The sequence below is a fragment of the Babylonia areolata genome, chromosome 9 (assembly GCF_041734735.1).
Source record: "Babylonia areolata isolate BAREFJ2019XMU chromosome 9, ASM4173473v1, whole genome shotgun sequence".
Classification (NCBI taxonomy): Eukaryota; Metazoa; Mollusca; class Gastropoda; order Neogastropoda; family Buccinidae; genus Babylonia; species Babylonia areolata.
The window spans coordinates 23,733,862-23,753,091 of record NC_134884.1 but is presented as its reverse complement, the minus strand read 5'-3'; the positions used below and the strand labels follow the sequence as shown (position 1 = coordinate 23,753,091).

At 38.7% G+C, this 19,230-nt stretch overlaps 2 protein-coding genes across 2 annotated transcripts; one reads left to right on the top strand and one right to left on the bottom strand.

Annotated features, from left to right (window-relative positions):
* Positions 1-2,895: 2,895 nt before the first annotated feature.
* LOC143286146 (F-box/LRR-repeat protein 8-like) lies at positions 2,896-9,304 on the bottom strand. Its single transcript, XM_076593750.1, has 4 exons — positions 9,255-9,304; positions 7,604-7,827; positions 7,112-7,207; positions 2,896-6,691 (listed from the first exon to the last, which is right to left on the bottom strand). The coding sequence occupies exons 2-4, from the start codon at positions 7,808-7,810 to the stop codon at positions 5,774-5,776; spliced, it is 1,221 nt and encodes a 406-aa protein (XP_076449865.1). The 5' UTR covers positions 7,811-7,827; positions 9,255-9,304; the 3' UTR covers positions 2,896-5,773.
* Positions 9,305-9,723: 419 nt separating this feature from the next.
* On the top strand, positions 9,724-17,369 carry LOC143285793 (large ribosomal subunit protein mL52-like). The gene is made up of 5 exons (XM_076593214.1): positions 9,724-9,787; positions 13,020-13,122; positions 13,667-13,737; positions 14,435-14,499; positions 17,060-17,369. Exons 1-5 carry the CDS (start codon positions 9,751-9,753, stop codon positions 17,189-17,191), a joined length of 408 nt encoding a protein of 135 aa, XP_076449329.1. The 5' UTR covers positions 9,724-9,750; the 3' UTR covers positions 17,192-17,369.
* The last annotated feature ends 1,861 nt before the right edge of the window (positions 17,370-19,230 follow it).

Here is a 19,230-nt window from a genome sequence, read left to right as displayed (position 1 = left end):
ATATTCTCAATGCCAGAAATGTTTCTGAGCACGATGCAATGACTGGCATCTATCTATCTACCTACCAGTCTACCTATCTATAATCATTCTGTTACAGTGGGTTTTCTTTTTCTTTTTATGAAGAACATGGAAAATTCATGTGTGTGCATATTTTACAGCAACATGCTTTTGAGTGATGAGAGTGGTTTTGTTGTTGTTGTTTGTGTGTGTTGTGTGTGTGTGTGTGGGGGGGGGGGGTTGGTCAAAAATAGAAATTTCAAAGTCATTTGACAACTGGGAATGTGGTGGGTTTTTTGGGTGCTTTTTTTGTTTTTGTTTTTTGTTGTTGTTTTTTTATCATGACAAAAACAGAGTTTGAAATGAAAAGAACGTTTTGCAAGGGGAAAAAAAAAGAAAACTGAAGAATGTATACTTTGCTCTCTCTGTGTGTGTGTGTGTGTGTGTGTGTGTGTGTGTGTGTGTGTTTAATATTTCATTTACTACCAAGATAATTAATGACATCTATGACTATGCATATTTTTATGATTTTGTTGTTGTTTTGAAAAAAAAGAAAATGGCATTATTGACTACATGCCATTTATTTTCTGTTTTCTTTTTTAGGAGCGGCAACATAATAGTTGTTTGTGTTTTTTAACACTTGGAGAATAAGACTGTTCTGTTGGAAAATTTATGCAATGGCCTATCTTTTTTTCTTTTCCCTTTCTTTTTACACTAAAAATGAATTGAAAGACATTGGTGACTGAATTTGTGGTGGTTATTTTTATTTTAATATGAGGTAAATTGCATCTGTAACATGCTTAAGCACTTGCATGGAATATTGGACAAATACAAAGTTAAGCTAAATATAAAATCAATACTGTATTAAATTGTTAAACACTCAAAGGTAATGGAAGTTCATCATAAAATCATGAATTTCCATAGTAAGATTAAGATATGATAAATTAAACATCTTAACCCAAATTCAGTATTAAGAAAATAGAATTCTGTTGTTGTTTGTTTCTTGTTTGGTTTTTTTGTTTGTTTGTTTTCTATCACAGAATAAGATTTGTATGCCAAAGAGATGGGTAGCACATTGTGCTTTTTATTTTTATTTCATTTTATTGAAACAAACTTGCTGCTAGAAAATCAATGCAATAGTCCATCACAGTTATGCCATTGCAGATATTATAGCAACATGCCATACATGGTGAAAACATGAGAAATCATGCAATGTAACATATCATTCCAGTATATTTGCCACTATTCATGTTTATTACCAGTCACATCTTTTGCAACTAACAAAACGGACAAGGAATTTCTGGTTTCTATTTTCTCTGCTTGTCTATATTTGTTTGTGTAAGTTTTGATACCTATGGCTGGTTTCATATGTACCGGTATACATTTCCTTCCTGTCATCTCTCCAGCATCTAGTTCTAAGACAGATATACAGAGCTGTATAGTCCACCCTCCTACAAACACACACACACACACACACACACACACACACACACACTACACCACATCAAACAATACCACACACACACTCATATCCCAGATGAAAACATTAAACATCACAGTATATACAGTATAATACACTAATTCATACAGGTTATCCAGTGGTGTACACACATGCTCTATCTGGATGAACTTAACAACTGAAAGAAAAATGTTTGTCATGTGTACCTGTTTGTGGTGATTCAGCAAGCAAGATGAAACAACATACCCCTTCACACAATCACACACACACACACACACACACACACACACACAAATGAAATAAATATAACAGAATATAAAAAAAAACCCATAAAAACAACAACATTGGTACACTAAATAAAGAACTTACCAACTTATTCATAAAGAAGACAAACAGTAGAAGACTTTGAGATCGATGCAAAAGTTGTTGAATCTTTATTTTTAAAACTGAATGTCACGAAGGCAATTGGCCCCGACAATATCTGCGGAAAATTACTGAAAACATGTGCTTCCCAGTTGTGTCACGTGTTCTGTAAAATTTTCAACTGGTCTCTGAAGGACTGCTCTGTCCCCAGCATCTGGAAAAAATCTACTATCTGTCCTATCCCCAAGAAAAAGAACCCAGCCGCACTAAATGATTACCGTCCTGTTGCCCTGACTTCAGTAGTGATGAAATGCTTTGAAAAAATTATTCTCCCGACATCTTCTTTCTTTCACTGAACAGCAGCTTGACTCTCTTCAGTTTGCTTATAAAGCACACAGAAGTACTGACGATGCTATCCTAACTCTCCTTCATAATGCTTTCCTTCATTTGAATAACACGGGATCTTTCGTTCGTATCCTTTTTGTTGACTTCTCTTCTGCTTTTAACACAATACAACCTCATCTCCTTGCTCTCAAACTGCTAGGCATGGATGTTGATCCGAAGCTTACTCTTTGGATAATAAGTTTTCTTGTCAATAGAACTCAGTCCGTCCGCTTTCATTCTGCCCACTCTTCTCTAAAATCTACTTCTACTGGTGCACCCCAAGGTACAGTGCTGTCCCCTGTTCTTTTTACACTGTACACAAATGACTGCAGAGGCACGGAGGAAACTCCTGTCATAAAATATTCTGATGATTCAGCAATTGAAGATCTGTCCAACTCTGATGCTATTTATTTCAGTGAAATTAAAAAGTTCTGTTCCTGGTGTGAGAAAAACTATCTGGATCTCAACGTATTGAAAACAAAAGAAATGTTAATAGATTTTCGGAAAGACCCCTTGCCTGTAGCTGACCTTGTTATTGATGGTCAAACAGTGGAGAGGGTCAATGAATATAGATATTTAGGGACCATCTTAGACAATAAGCTGACTTTTGACAGAAATGTTGATTCCATTCATAAGAAATGTCAATCTAGAATTTTTTGTTTACAGAAGCTTAGAAATGTTGGTATAAATTCAAATATTCTTCAAAGTTATTATCGATGTTGTATCGAGTCTGTGCTTACAGTTTCATTTATGTGCTGGTATGGAAGTTTGGGAGTGAGGAGTAAGCGTGTTTTGAACGATGTCATGAGTGTATGCAGTAAAATTGTGGGAGTGAAACAAGCTAGTATGCAAGAGCTGTATGAAAGTCGAGTGGTTAAAAAAAGCAGGCAGATAGCAACTGACGACACCCATATTTTAGCAAAGTATTATGAGCTATTGCCATCAGGACGACGCTACAGAACTTTTAAGTTGAAATCCAGAGCTCTGAAGACTTTTATTCCACGTTCAATCCACCTTTTAAATTCTTGAGAACTCTGTGTGTGTGTGTGCGCGCGCGCACTCTCATGTGAGACGTGTGAAAGTCCGTGCATGATAGGCTGTACCTTGTTCTAGTTGTGGTGTGTGTGTGTGTGTGTGTGTGTGTGTGTGTGTGTGTGTGTGTTTACTGAGCTTAAAACGTGACAATTGGTTATAATGAATGTGCAATATGTAGGAAGAATAATCTGCAATATGCAGGATGAATGTACAATGAATATGTCTAATGCTAACGTCCATATTCTAAATATATTTCTGTTTAATAATTACGATGTAATAATTAATTGCAATGTTTTTAAAAGCGAATATGTGAAATGCTTTTATTTGAGAACATATGTTTATTACTCTTGTTTGATCAAGTTATCTGCGTGTGTGGGGTGGGGTGTGGGGGGTGTGCGGGGGGGTGCGGTGCGGGAGTGTTCTGATTATCTGGTTGTGGTTTTCCGCAATCCATCTTTATTCTTATCTTATCTGTCTATTATAATCAATGTGCAGTATAGTAGGCTATGTTTATAATTATATTCAAATAATGTTTCTTAATTCTTTCTGTTTTTACATTAAGAATACTAGTTATTACCTGCAGTGCGTGGATGTATGTATGAAACGATGTATGTGATATTTTTTACATTTATATCTTCGTAATATTTGTTGGGGCTGTTGTTGGCTTTTACAGTTATGGTCCCCATGTTGTTTACTTGTCTATGTTGTGATAATGCACCTGACCAAATTTCTCCAGGTGGAGATAATAAAGTTATTCTTATCTTATCTTCTTATCTTATCTTATCTTAGAAGAAAAAAAAACCCATCCCAACAGAAACATGAAGGTTTCATCAGCCAGCCATCCTGACCATCACTGATTCGATTGAACATAACAGATTCCTATTCTTGCGCAGATCATTGCAGGTTTATTCATTAATCTGAACAAGTGTTAAAAATTTCACCACCATACAACTGGTATCTTCTTTGATTGACAAAGTTTCTGCTTGAGAAATAGTAATCTGAGGCAAACACTTCCTTTGAGCCAACTACAACAAAGAGAACATTGATTTCAGTAATCCATCACATGCACAGTTTCATCCTTTGAAAAATATATGCATACCAATTACCACTAAACTTTTTGCATTGGTTAGAAGAAAAAAAAGTGAGAATACCAGGTGAATTTTTCTTCCACAAAATAAAACATCTTTGGTCTTATCCTGATTAACATAGAGTCTACATTCTTTACAATTAGCTTGTAAGGCATCAATTAAGTCCCTTCTGTAAAGAAGATATAAAGTGATAATAGCCAATAAATATTGTGACATCTACAAATCGTAACACAAGTAAAATCTGATGGACCTAATTTACAGCATTCAGTTCCAACAGGTTTTTAAGGATTCTTCCCCCAAAATTATGTTTGATTTTATATACTTGCTGTGGCACAATCTTACATACACTGGCAGGGGTCTTATCAATGTCCTGCGCAAAATACTAGTCCGCAAGTTGAGTAACATCAAAAACAAAAGTATAACTGGACCATGGTCGCCCTTCATATATTACCTCCCTTATACTATAAATGGAATATTGTTCAAGGTCGTTTACAAACAAACAAACAAAAAAAGAGGACAGATGAAAGACTCTCTCACTCTCATACACATGCATGCACACCCATACAAATTTACACACACAGGAGGAGACAGAAGAAGAATAAGGAAATGACTGAAATGAGGAGAACAATTTGAAGAAAAGAATTGTACGCCTACCTCAGATCATGGTACGTTCTAGTACCATGTGGACCAGACCAAAGCTTGAACAATGTTTCTCAGAGCTAACACAATGTGCTTCCAACCACAGTGGCAAGACAGGAATGGAGATTGTGTGTGTGTGTGTGTGTGTAAACAATAATTACAGTAACTAACAGGTTTAATTTTGTTTGTAATTCGGTTTTATTTTTGTTAGTTTCTTTGTTTGGGTGCATTTTGGTGGTTGCTTTTCTTTCTGGTTTGTTTGGGGGGGTATGAGTAATTTCCTTTTTTTCATTGGTATGGGTTTTTTTTTGTTTGTTTGTTTTTGGTCAAACTAAAAAACAATCTGTATATTTATTTTTATTACCAAAGACTGAAAGAGCCTTTCAATGCAGCTATTAGCTGACACATATACTGATGAACTGATACAATCAAGACAGATTATAACACAATACGTCTGTTCTTTCTTTCTGTCTCCTCACTTATTTGGCGCAGCTGCTCTTTGATCAGCTGTTTGATCAACTTGTAACAATCATAATGCAGAAAGTGTCAGAAATGATTTATGCATTTGGCAAGAAATTCCTGGCATATAGCAAGATGCTGACACTAGCTTTTTTTTTTCTTATGTCAACAAAATGTCATGCTTTTGCAACAATACACATTCAACATGCTCTTTTGTTCTGCTACACACAAATTAAGCTTTGCACATCTGGCATCAATCACAATAATACAAATACACAGGCAATACTCACAACAGTTCATAGATGTAAACGCACACTCTGATCACTGCACAAAATGTCAAAGCTCCTGCTCAACGATGCTCAATCAGCTGTTCCTCTGCCTCCTCATTCGTTTCTGCTCCTACAACCCAGGGCCCCTCCTCCAAGGTGGACTTGAGAATGAAGGATCCTCGCTGCCTCATCAGTGGGCGCAGGTCCAGAATGCGGTCAATGACATCCTGGCTCAGAACACAGTACACCAACAAGGCGTTCAGTTGCTCACATTTCTCCGCAAGCCTCAGCAGTGCCTGCCCAAGCTCTTCTGAGTTGCGTGTTTGCAGTACCAGCTTCTCCAAGGTTTCCTTGTAAAAGCTTGTGGCCAGGTTGACTTCTTCGTAGATCCGTGTGAAGGTCTCTAAGCGAAGTTCTGTCACAGGGATTTCTGGCTTCATGACCTCACTGATTCTGTGAAGCGGGCATGTGTGGTCAAAGCCCAGGGTGACACGCAGCGAGGGTATCCGAGTGACCAGCCTGGACCAAGCCTCTGAGGACAAATCTGACGTGTACTTTGTCTCACGTCTGTAAATGATGGACAGACGTTGAAGGCATGGTTCATTCTGTTCAGCAATGTCTGTCAAAATGTCATCCGTTAAACTCAGATGAAAGACTCGCAGGTCTTTTAACTTTCTGCACCGTGATACCAGGCGCTGCATACACCTTGAGCTGACTTTGCATACCAAGCTTTTGTTTTGAATGTTCAGGAACTCCAGATGAGGGTGGTTTTCTGCCAGAATGTCAAACAACGAATCATCTAATGCAATGTCCAACCCACTGAGATCAATGTGTGTGAGAAGACTGAATGGTTCTGGGTTGTCCTCAATACAGCCAAAGAGAAGTTTCAACTCAACAACAAACTCCTGCCCAGCATAGAAGTAGGGATTTTGCCCAACAAAATGAATTTCCAGTGATGTTAGTTTCCGCCCGGTGGTTTTGGCTAGACGATTCAAAGCCTGAAAACACAGGAGATAGGTTAACAGAGACTGGCAGAAACAACTGAGTGGACAGAGAGATGGGTGTACAGACAGACATATGAACCCACTTTTTTTATCACTGACTTTCTGCGTATTCATATTACAGGGAGATTTAGACAATATATATCATTACACTAAGCGCATAAAAAAACAACTGAATGATAAAAATGAGAAAACAAAAAAGGCTGCAAGTAAAGGCAGTTTCTTAACTCAATCTTTCATTCTTTTTTCCCACCTCCCTGACTCCCTTTTATTATTATTTTTGTTATAATCTAGATGATTTCTTCTGTGTAATTTCAATTAATTCACCTTATTTCATTAATTTACAGAGTCAAATTACCAACTTGTGCAAATGGACTGTAAATAAATCAACCAGCCCACAACCCATAGGTCACTCACTTTGCAGGCATTTTTGCGGTTGTCTGGACTGCTTTGGTCTATTTCCATTACAAAGGCTCGAATCCGGTGACCATGGTGTTCCACTGCACTCAATACCTGAACAGTTTGTAAGTTGGCTTGTTAGTATCAAAAACCACTTGTTGACATCTTGTTGTAGCTTAAAGTTAAATTTTGATATCCTGTATGGAGTTTCCACTGTGCCCAATACCTAAATTGTTTGTATGTTGACACTGTGTGTGTGTGTGTGTGTGTGTGTGTGTGTGTCAATGTGTGTGTGTGTGTCAAAGTGTGTGTGTGCGTGTGTGTGTGTCAATGTGTGTGTGTGTGTCAAAGTGTGTGTGTGTGTGTGTTTGTGTCTGTATGTGCGTCAATGTGTGTGTGTGTGTGTGTGTGTATCTCTGTGTGTGTGTGTGTGTGTGTGTGTGTGTGTGTGTGTGTGTGCACATCTTCACAACGGCTGAACAAGAATACAAAAGTCATGCAGTTAATCACCTTTTCATGGCCTGGTGATTTAAAGTGACACAGGAACCGACGCCAAAAGAGGGGGTGCTTGAGACAGGTGCTCCAGCTCCTGCAGGTAAGCGCCATCTGGAGACGCTGGTGGGGTGTCAGGTAGGACAGCACCATCACCAGAATGTGGTCTGGCAACGCTGCCCACATTCCGCCATCCTCATTTCTTGATTCTTCATCCGCAGCCATTTCAGGGAGTCATCCAGCTGGAATTGGCAGAAAAAGAGAAGCAGACCTATAGTTATTTACTATTCATTTCAGGATCAAACAGAAGCAGATTTACATACTTATATATTTACCATTCACTAATTTAAAGGATCAAACAGAAGCAGACTTAGTTATTTACCATTCATCAAAGAATCAAAGATAAGCAGACTTATACAAGTTATACTTATTTACCATTCATCAAAGGATCAAAGAGAAGCAGACATAAGTTATTTACGATTAAAAAAAGATCAAAGAGAAGCAGACATAGTCATTTACCATTCGTTAACCCATTTGTTCAACTCTGGGGCCCTACCATATTGATATTGAAAAACACAGGAAGTATAATGAAATTGACCGCTCATCACCTTCAAATAACACATGTGGACACAGCCAGACACACTGTAGAAATCAGTACTATTTGCTTGCTGTCAAGGCATATTGGAATCTGTTTTATGTAACAAATTTCCATGCCTTAGCAATGCTAGAGCGCAGGGTTCAATGAGTTGAAGGGTCAAAGAGCAGCAGACTTTGGTTATTTATCATTCATTAAAGGATTAATGAGCAGCAGACTTACACACAGACAATATTAAAAAAAAAAAAAAAAAAAAAAAATCACTGGAAAACCAAAATGTCACTCTCATTTTATCTATGATTTTTAATGTGTCTGAACACAATACCACAGAATTAATGTTATCTCTTAACTAATCAATTGGTATGGCCGTTCCCATTGATTGTGAGATCAATGCCAAGTGTGTTTCATAGTTTGTATTAGTTATGTGAAATGTAACATTTTCATGTTCTCCCAACGGGTATCCTGCTGGTCTCTATCTCGTCATTATGACATGCTCAACTCAGGGGCGTGTCTGTTCTCATTTCCACACTTCTGTCGTGGAATGTCGTGTGTGTTTCTTTTCTTTTTCTCTACTTTTAAAAGGGCCTGGAATCAATCTGGTGTGCACTAAAGATTTTAAACAATAAAAGGAAAGATTTACCAACTGATTCAATGGAATTTTCATTGTTTACACACAATAATAGGCGGCTGTTCGAGTGTGTGTTTTTAGATCTCTGTTGAGTGTAGGTAACCACTCGATTGGTATTTGCCTCTCTTTGCTTTGGTTTGCGTACATTTACCTCGGTTCTGCATTAAAAAGTTGTCTGCTTCGTTGTTGCCATACCCTATTGTTTTGTATGTTTACTCCTTGCTCACGGCATCTTGCAAACACGTTTAGCAGTCACTGGTGTTTATGACGAAGCAGACGACTTTAAAAACTTCCTTTTAAGGGAATGTTCCAGGAGTCGTTATTTCTGCGCATAATTGTACAAAGCGCCCATCGAACAAGTGAAAGAATAGCTTAAAAGTACCCTGGGAAAAAATCTGCTTATGTTTAAACCACTGTTGTGGTTTCTGCGCTCGTAATAATCTCACCTGTGTGCGTCACAGGCAGTGAAAGCAATCTGCCAGTCACGGGTTCCTAGAATAAATCGTCTGCAAAGGGAGGTATTATTATGTATTATTGGAGTGCAAACATTGCTGTACTCGTTGATGGAAAATATTATCTGAATCTACTGATTTTGCGAAGTCCATACTTTTTGTTTGTTTGCTTGTTTACTGTTTCTATCTATCATTTATAAAAGCCAAAGCAAAAAAGTATTTTTGTTCGGTTTTATTATTCATGAACCGCAAAAAATCATATAACACTGGCAATGCTCAATGAAATAAAGAATGTGACAACATTTTTAAACAAACAGTTCCAGACCAGTTTCTGTCACAAAGAATCATTGTTTGTTACATGCCCGCAAAAAAAACAGGTTTACTTCATTTGCAAACACTGAGTATTTCAGTCGTCGCTCATTTATTTACCACTAGGCCTATCTCACTTCATTGTAAACTTTTCGGTAAAGAGATGCGACATTGAAACAAAATGGCATGCTCAAGGTGTTCTGCACTGTTTCAGAGAGGTAAATTTGTGTCTCGTATTAAACTAAAAATACGCATGGTAGTGTGTAGGAAAGAAAGGGTTTGGTGAAGATAAAGATGGTTAAATGAATGAGTGGTGACGAACGCTGTGAAGGTTTGATGAATGAAGAAGTTGACGTTTCAGATTGCGACAAGTAGGGAAGGTGGTGGACAGCACTCACATGGAATGATATAACATGCACTAAGTACGTGTACGAAAACTTTTGTGTTGCAACATCAAATCAGTTTGTTGAAACTGTTACAGCCCACCCGATCGCAAAGGGGGAGTGGGATTTCCAAGCACTGAAGCAGATAGGTAATAATGATAATTGATAAACTCGCCAGTCACATCACAAACGGAATACTTAGTGCAGCAGGAGGACCGATTCAGAGAGAATTTCTGAAACAGTGACTGGTGGGTAGAGGGTGGAGATTTTTCCGATCTCCCAGGTCAGCATATGTGCAGATCTGCTAGTGCCTGAACTTGACGGGTGCAATAGCCAAGCGTAGGACTTTAAATCTGAGGGTCCCGGGTTCGAATCTCGGTAACGGCGCCTGGTGGGTAAAGGGTGGAGATTTTTCCGATCTCCCAGGTCAAAATATATGCAGACCTGCTAGTGCCTGATCCCCCTTCCTGTGTATATGCACACAGAAAATCAAATGCACATGTTATGTAATCCATGTCAGTGTTCAGTGGGTTATGGAGACAGGAAAATATCCAGCATGCATCAACCACGACAGAATCATCGGCAAGTCGATGTTGGTCGTGTAATGGAAAGAAGAAGAACTCCCTTCCTGTGTATAAGCACACAGAAGATCAAATACTCATGCATAACATCTTAAGATCCTGTACATGTCAGCTTTTGGTGGGTTATGGAAACAAGAACATAAACAGCATGCACACCCCCAAAAATGGAGTATGGCTGCCAACATGGCAGGGAAAATAAATAAAACGGTCATACGCATAAAACATTACATGTCAGTCTGTGTGTATGTGTGCATGCCTGAAATCTGATTGAATGACACAGGAAATGATCGATCAGCGCCCAATGGCAGCCGTCAGTCGGCTAGAGCTACCCAGGAATGCAACCTGTTATGCAAATGACCCTATGTTTGTAAAGCGCTTTGAGCTTGGTTTGCAACCGAGGACAGGCGCTATATAATTATCCATATAAAATCAAATGAAATCACCTACAATCTGTATCTATAGATATGCAAATGACACCACATTGCACAGCTGCATAAACAGTCCTGGGCACAACGTCCACCACATCAGAGTGTAGGCCAACCAATGGTCCACTACACCAAATCGGTGCATGGGAAGTTCCTCCACTTCAGCTTGATCTAAAGACACTGAACTACTTATGAATATGAGAATGACATGTGCAGTGCATGACCTGAGGAAGAACAAATTACCTAAGAGGGCAGAATAAGAGTGTTTATGTGTGTGAGTGAGTATGTCTGCATGCAAGAGTGTGTTTGTGGGTGCATTTGCATGTATCATGTGCCTGTGTACATTGTGCATGCGTGAGTGAGCACATTGTCTGTGTATGTCTGTCTGCAAATGAGATGGGTGGGAATGATGGTAGTCACACACACACACACACACACACACACACATACACACACACACACACTGGCAATGACAAAAACATACAGACACACACATACATGCATGTGCACTGCCATCCACAGAAAAAATGTTTGACGTCAGTAACAAGACCCATCTCACAGGCACTCCAGATTCACAGTGCTCTTGGACAAGCACTTGAGTAAATGCATGCAAGTGACATATAACTTATAAGTTTGCTGAAGAAAAAGTCAAATTTGCTTTATGGACAGGTGTGGGTTACTGTACATCTTTGACGTGTGGCAAAGGATTAGTTCCTATACAGAAACCATGGGTTACTGTACACCCACAACGTACAGCAAGGACTCATTCCTTCATAGAAAGCATGGGTTTCTGTACACCCACAACATATAGCATGCAAAATTTTAGGTGACGTATGGGAATGGTTAACCCCTAGGCTGCCTATATGACGAGATAACTGGTCATGGAAAGCATGTATGCTTCGCTGCCACAATGACGAGATAACTCGTCATCAAAATATTCTGACTTTTCCCTGCTTTGCATTCAGTTCGTTGACAAAATGCTGGTAGCCTTAGCTTGGGGAATTTTTCTAGATTCTATTCATAGCTAGAAACACCATCTGCATCATAAGGCAGTCCTTTATTTGAACGTTTTGGTTGGGTTACTGGCCGCAGTCTTTGCCTGGCTCCTCTCCTCGCTCGCTCAACAAAATGTCGGACTGACTCTGTGCTCAAGACATGCGATCATGGTGAACTAAATCAACCAAGATTACTTTCTTTAGCTGATGCTCAAAAAGAATTGAAGCATAAATTTGAAGAAGACAGTGGTGAACATTTACAGGATGATTTGATAGAAAATAAAGGGAGCAATCAAGAGAGTGGCCAAGATACAACTATCAGTGAGTGATGCCGGCTGTTCAGCTCTAGCACACGACAGAAGTCACTGAATTTTTAGCAGGACACAGTGTGAGCTATTTTCTTGGCACTCAGCCAATGCGGTCTGATGAGAACTGGATAAAGTGACCATGTGAGAGGGGTGAAGAGGAGGGGGGTGGAGACTGAGGGGGCGTGGCCTCACATCCATATTATCACTTGCAGAAGTCACAGTGCATTATGTATGTTTCTTTTTCAGTTTTTTTTTTTATATTGTGGTTGTTCTGGTATGGTTTTGTGTGTGCAGATATCCATTTGTCCAGAAAATATGATATTTTAGTGCAAATTACCTTACTAATGTTTGTAATAAACAAGTTGAAAATGTGACAAAAAACAAAACAACAAAACAACAGCATGTCACAAAAAATATATATAATGGGAAAACATCGTGTGTTTTGTATTCTTTATTCATTTCCCTTTCAGAAAATATATACTTTTATGGGTCTTTCTCCAATAACAAAGAGCACAGAATTTTTTGAAAATTTATACCCGTTTTTTTGTGAAAAAGCCCTGGCAAATAGATTTCACTTAAATCTTATTTTCCTGGCAGCGAAAGGGTTAAGACAGCAAGTACTGTTGCTCTTGGTAAGATACAGTCACACACTTTTAACTTCAAGCCATTGTTGCCTTGCATTTCCCATCAGTTTAACATATGTATTTGCTCCAGTCATGTGCAAGGTATTTAATTTGTTTTTAACTGTTATGTTTCAGCTGTGAGTGTCAGAATACCATCAGCCAGCCGACATGTGAGCACTACCATTGTGTTACAAGGCAAGAGGAGGAAGGAGCCAGCTCTTAGAAAATGGGGCCTGGAGTAAGTAATTGATACTTTCCATGACGTAATAATCAGATTTTGGATTTACCTGGTTATATCCCTAATCCAGTACATTGGGCATTTTACACTATTCTGCTTAATACAGTGTCACTGAGTGTGTGTATATATATATATATATATATATTATTGTGAATGTTGTTCAGAAATCCTAAAATTTGCTTATAATTGAAGATATGTCTGCAGAAAGAGTTTTGGCTTGACTCTTTCTTAGACTGGATTTGTCTTTGTGTGTGATGATGCCACTTACACAGCAGTGGAGTGTGAACACTGTGTGTTAGTGTGTGTGTGGGCATGTAAGTGTGTGTTTGTGTGTGTAAGTGTGCACATGTTTGAGCACTTTTTTTTTCAATGTGTTTGAGGGTGGGGGTGATTTTTGCTATTTAAATGACTGGGACAGTATCTTTCAGCTTTGGATGTTATTGTCATGTTAATGGCAACTAAATACAAAGTATATTAGGTGAGTATTAAAGCATGCTGTGATTATTTTTATTTTTATTTTATTTATTTATTTTTTGATGTGCAGAAACTTTCCACGAGAGGACAGATCAAGACAACGAAGTGCTTTGTACGACTTGCCTGATTTCACATATTTAGGTGATATTATACACAAAAAAAAAATTTTCTTTTTTTTTTTTTTCTTTTTTCACTTTTGTTGTTTTGTTCTGGATTACCACCATGCTCCCATCCTCTACCCAGCTTAAATAAAGTTTCAGCTCTTTGTTATATGTATGTGTCTTCTTATTCTGGACATACCAGAAAATGATGCTTGCACTGTCAGTGAGTTGAGAGCCATCACTTGAAGCAGCTAAAGGCCAAAAAAGACAAAGATGCAAAGGAAACAGGATAAAGGTCCCATGACCTCTTATGGTCCTAGGGGAAATGAATTGATATTCACTGTGTCAAGGGCTCAACATAGAAAGATTGAGCCCAATCCTCTCCTGCTGCTTTAACACTCCCCAATAGGTCAGGTACATATTCACATCTGCCTGGAGTGAGGGAAATCAGAGTAAATGCTTTTCCCCAAGGACACAACAGAACAAGCCTGCAAAGACTACACCTGTATACTTATTATTAAAACTTTTTTCTTTCTTTTTTTTTTAATAAAAGCTTGGAATGACAGACAATGTATGTAGTTATGAACAGCAGCTTTGGTGAACAAAAAATGTTTATTGGCAGCCTACAAAGTCTAACCCAAACTTCTTTTGGGAAGAAGAGGGGTCTCAAAAACGGGATGGAAGGTTGCATGTTACATGATTCATTTCCTACATGTGTATTTATGTGTGTCTATCAGATGGACGCCCAACACCCCTGACCAAAGAGCAGTTGGAGAAGAAAGAGAAGAACTATCATTTGGCTGTGAGTTCTATTGCTTGTTTGTTTTCCTGATGAGACTTCACACACACACACACACACACACACACACACTCTCTCTCTCTCTCTTTCTCATTCTCTCTGTTTTATGAAAATATTGCTTTTAAATTATAGGCATGGTTTTTTATTTGTCAGTAAAATGTCTTTGTCTGAACACTTACCTGCCTGTAATGAAAATGCCAGTCTCTGTGAGAGCACCAAACACTTTTTGCTTTTCAAGGGAAGTAACCGTGTAGACTTCTAAATTGAAAGTGGGAATGTTGTCAGGCAGGATTGTCTCTGAATGGAGTCATCAGCTGTTGAGTGAGTGCATGCCTCCTCGTGTTGTTTTCACACTTTGTTGCATTAGCCAGTGACATTGTATACAAAATACATTATAAAGTCTTTAGAAGGCACTTTACTTGCATTAACTAATTTACCAAAGACAGGTCAGAAAAGAAAGATAATTTAAATCAATTCATAATTTCTTTTGTTTGGAGTTTGTTTCCATTGGTTGTAGCCCTTGGACTGTTGCTGACAGGCATCATGTTTGTCAGTGAAGGGCCATTACCAGTGACATTGTTGTGAAATGTGGTGGACTTGGCAGTTTTTTGGTGAATGTTTCTTTGTTTTTCTTCTTTTTTTTTTTCTTTTAAATTTGAGCTCTATTTTCCGTCATCACCCTTCCATATCAGACAGCATCACTTTGATCTACTAAAAATTATCCTGAACTGAAATCTTGAAAGAAAAAATCCTTCATTCTAAGTACTCTGTTTTTGTAACATTGATGTTATAATAATTAGGTGGTGAACTCAAGACCTGACCGGCTTGTTGCGTTCATGTATAGGCCAGGTGTCTGCTTTCTTTTGTTTGTTTGTTGGGGTGTTTTTTTTGTTTGTTTGTTTTAGCGTAAATGTCGTGTAGCATATATGGATCAGTCCACACACTTTGACACTTCATTAAAACTGAAACTAGTGATCTTACTTAAAGCCTGAACCGGACTATAAATGGCGGGCGATTTGAATCAAGCCAGTTTCTCACCAGAGTCTGACACTGTGACGTCGGTGAAGGTTTATTCAAAATAAAAGCCTAATAAAGCTACGGTTTGGCTTCATTTATGGCAGAGAGCGAGATTTGCCTAGCAGCTTCCAATCTAGACCTGAATTGACTTTGGAAAGTACAAAATGTGTCAGCTACACGTAATACAAAATTTGAATGCAGAGAAAAGGGGTGCAACCGAAACCTTGCTCTCGGGAGTTAAGACTTTAAGAGGAGAAAACTAGTGTGTGGTTTGTTTGTTGCTTTTTTTTCTCTCTAATGCTGTTGTTGTGAACAGATGACATTGACATAGCACGGACAGGATGGGGAATTGACGTGATGACTGTTCTAAATCAGTCACTTTTGCAGCCGAATTTCTCTAGACATCTTGTGGCTTTGCACTGATGGCATTGTGTGAAAACAGGGTACAAATTGTGTGTTACTCCCGTTTGCAAATTATTCAGTGAAACTAACTTGAACAGAGACAACTCATCAAGGGAGTACTTATTTATTTGCTGTCCATATGCCCTCTGGCATGTACAGCAGCAACAAAGAACTGCCACTCTTGTCAGTTTTCACAGGTCTCTGAATGGTACTCCAGATGGGCTGAAGGGTCTTGAATTTCCTGTGTTCTGCGCCATGAGTTCTTTGGCCTTCCTCTCTTCCACCTACATTTTGGTTTTTAGTGAAGGCCTGTCTGGGTGATGTTAGCGGCGTGCTCTCTTTACATGACAAGTCCAGTTGATTTCTATTGCCTTCTCATGATCATGGTCTCATGTTCTCTTGACTGCATTTTGCGAGTAGTTGTTAATTGGAGATGGTATTGTGTCAGAAGATACGCAGGCTTCTTTTGAGATTTTTGGTTTGGAAGGTTGACAACTTTGTTAGGTCACTCTCAGTCATTCTCCAGCATTCTGGGCCTTAGAGAAGTGTGGAGAGTTGGAGTCTGTTCCTTATTCCTCACCAGCTGTGGTCTCCAAGTTGAGCTGTAAAGTCTCTGAAATGGAGCTGAAACTGACAGCTTGGGAAGGATTTTCTTCAGAGAATTGGTTTCATTCTAACAAGTAATATAGTGCTTCCTTTTGATTTCATGGTCCAGTTTTGTTTCCTTATAGCCTTCTATGACTGCCACCATCCCCTTCCACAGCCTCCATCCATCCTCTCCCTTTCTGTCTCTGTCTCTCTATGGCTCTCTGTCTGATTTTCAACTATGTACTCTCTCTCTCTCTCTCTCTCTCTCTCTCTCTCTCTCCAGCTTTTGTCTTTGGTCTCCTTCTGTTTCCCTGTGTTCCATACTGAAACATGATTGCAAAAAAAGGAGAAAATAATGTTGGCGGGAGGGGGTGTCCAGTAAAGGGAAAGGAAAGAATAACTGATTTTGTTTTGTTTTGTTTTTTTGTTTTGTAGATGTGAAGTGGCTGATGATTGAATGTCATTTTTATTCCCCTTGTGCATTCCAATTATTGCACTTGAATCCATTAAAGAATCTTGATTCAACAGCAACAACAAAACATGTATTTTTTTCCAGAAGCGAATCGTGATGCTGGTGAATGAAATGGAGCAGGCCAAGTCCACCCATCTGAAGCGAATTGAAGCTGAAGACACTAGACGGAAGGACATAATTGGTTCCAAGCTGAAACAGAAATCGAACGATTTGTAAAGTTCTACAACTCAGAATGATAAAAATCAGTGATGTGTGAGTGTGCATCTCTGTGTGTTGGTTTGTCAGTTTGCTCATGTGTGATTGTATGTATGTAAGTATAGTGTTGTTGTGAAAAGGTTGAATACATAGCATATGTTTATTGAATTGTTGTTTTGATTAAATCTGAAACTCTAAATCCACACTTTCTTCGTCTTTATATTTGCAATGTTTGAAAAAATGGGTTTGGTGACAGATGTCAAATACATACCGGTACTCACAAACTTTCTCTTTCTCTCTCTCTCTCTCTCTCTCCCTCTCTCTCTTATACCATCATAAAAGAACATGTGAGCAACTAATGCAAACTTTATTGTTATCGACTACCCTAAATCACATTCTTCAGGGTAATGTAAGCAGACACACACTTTTATCTGTAAAACACTGTTGAAGCAACACTTTTCAGAGCTTCAAATTAGTGCTATTGCTCACATCATGTGTATGCAAGCTGTGTTTTTTTTTGTTGTTTTTTTTTTGCAGCCTCAAGAGCTATCATACCTTCTTTTGACGTCAGATAGAGTGCATGTACACTCTGTTAAGACTGACTCACTTTTGTGTATATGCAAGGGCGTGTGTGTATGTCAGGATAGGAGCACATCCATGCACATGCACACATTTGTGACTGCTTGCATGCACGCAAGTGCACCAACACATGCATGGATGAAACCATAAATGTGTATCTGTTTGGCACCCCCCTTCCCAGTGTAAAGAGGAAGAGAGAGAGCTTACACATACATTAAAACTGACTTGGATATATGTGTATGCATGTATTTGTGTGTGTTTGAAAACTGAAAAAAATGAAGTAAAATACATACAAAAACAGTTAACAATAGTGAAATGGAATACAACCAACTAAACAATAGGTAAATGAATAGAAATAAAAACAGAATTAATAGAATCATATACCGAAGGCATACATAAATGCATGTATGCACATGCACACAAACACAGACACGTACATATGTGCACACACACGCACATGCACACACACACACACACACACATACAGATACATTACTGACACCCATAGACACCCTGTATCCACACGAACATACCCAGGCCCCATCCTATACACACACACACACTGATATATTCACGCACTCATACTTCTGGCAGTCATACACCAAACAAGTCTTGTGCCATCTAAAATAGTGTGTATAAGAGTGACAAGGAGGAATAATGATATACAGAGCAAGTGTAGCCGGCTTCAAATGAACCAAACGGCAATGGAGGTTTTGCAAATCATCTGATGTTAGAGTCATTTGGTGACAGAATAAAACCCAACACGCTAATATCTGCTACAATATCTGTGCGTCCAGTTGCAGTACATTGCATTGTCATTAAATTTTTGTAACGGGTCGTTAACAAGCGATATTGCCAGCTTTGTTTTGTTTCGAACTGTGACGTCACAGATGTCTCACCATGGCGGACTATTTGTATGAGATACCGCAGCAGAAGGACTGAGTGTGCTTTTGTTTGTTTTTTTCTGTTTGTGTGTGTGCAAAATATGACTGAATCAACATGAGTGTGTGCAGGCGTATCAAGCATTTTGATGACATTAAATAGTTTGATAGTTTGATTTTGTATCTCTTAATTAATTTTGCACGACTCAGTAAAGCCTGTTTAAAGGTGTGTTTCGAGGACCTTTAAATGTTGGAGTCTGAAGACATTACGACCAATATTTTTAAATCTCTGTCTATCTGTCTGTCTGTCTGCCTCTCTCTCTCTCTCTCGCACACACACGCACACACAGAGTCAGATTTTCCCTCTTTTTGTGTGCTCTCTTATCAACAAACTGAAAAAGAATTACGTATGCTCACCTTGTCTTATTCTTCTTCTCTTCTTAAAGTGAACCAATGTGGGCATGTCTTTGTGACAAGCAGAGTGATGGATTCACACGTAGTATACACACTTCATTAGCATACATAACTAGACAGTGTTCCCACAAAAACAAAGGTAGCTGTCAAGGCTAGAGGGGGCAGGGGGTGATGGAGACAGGGAAT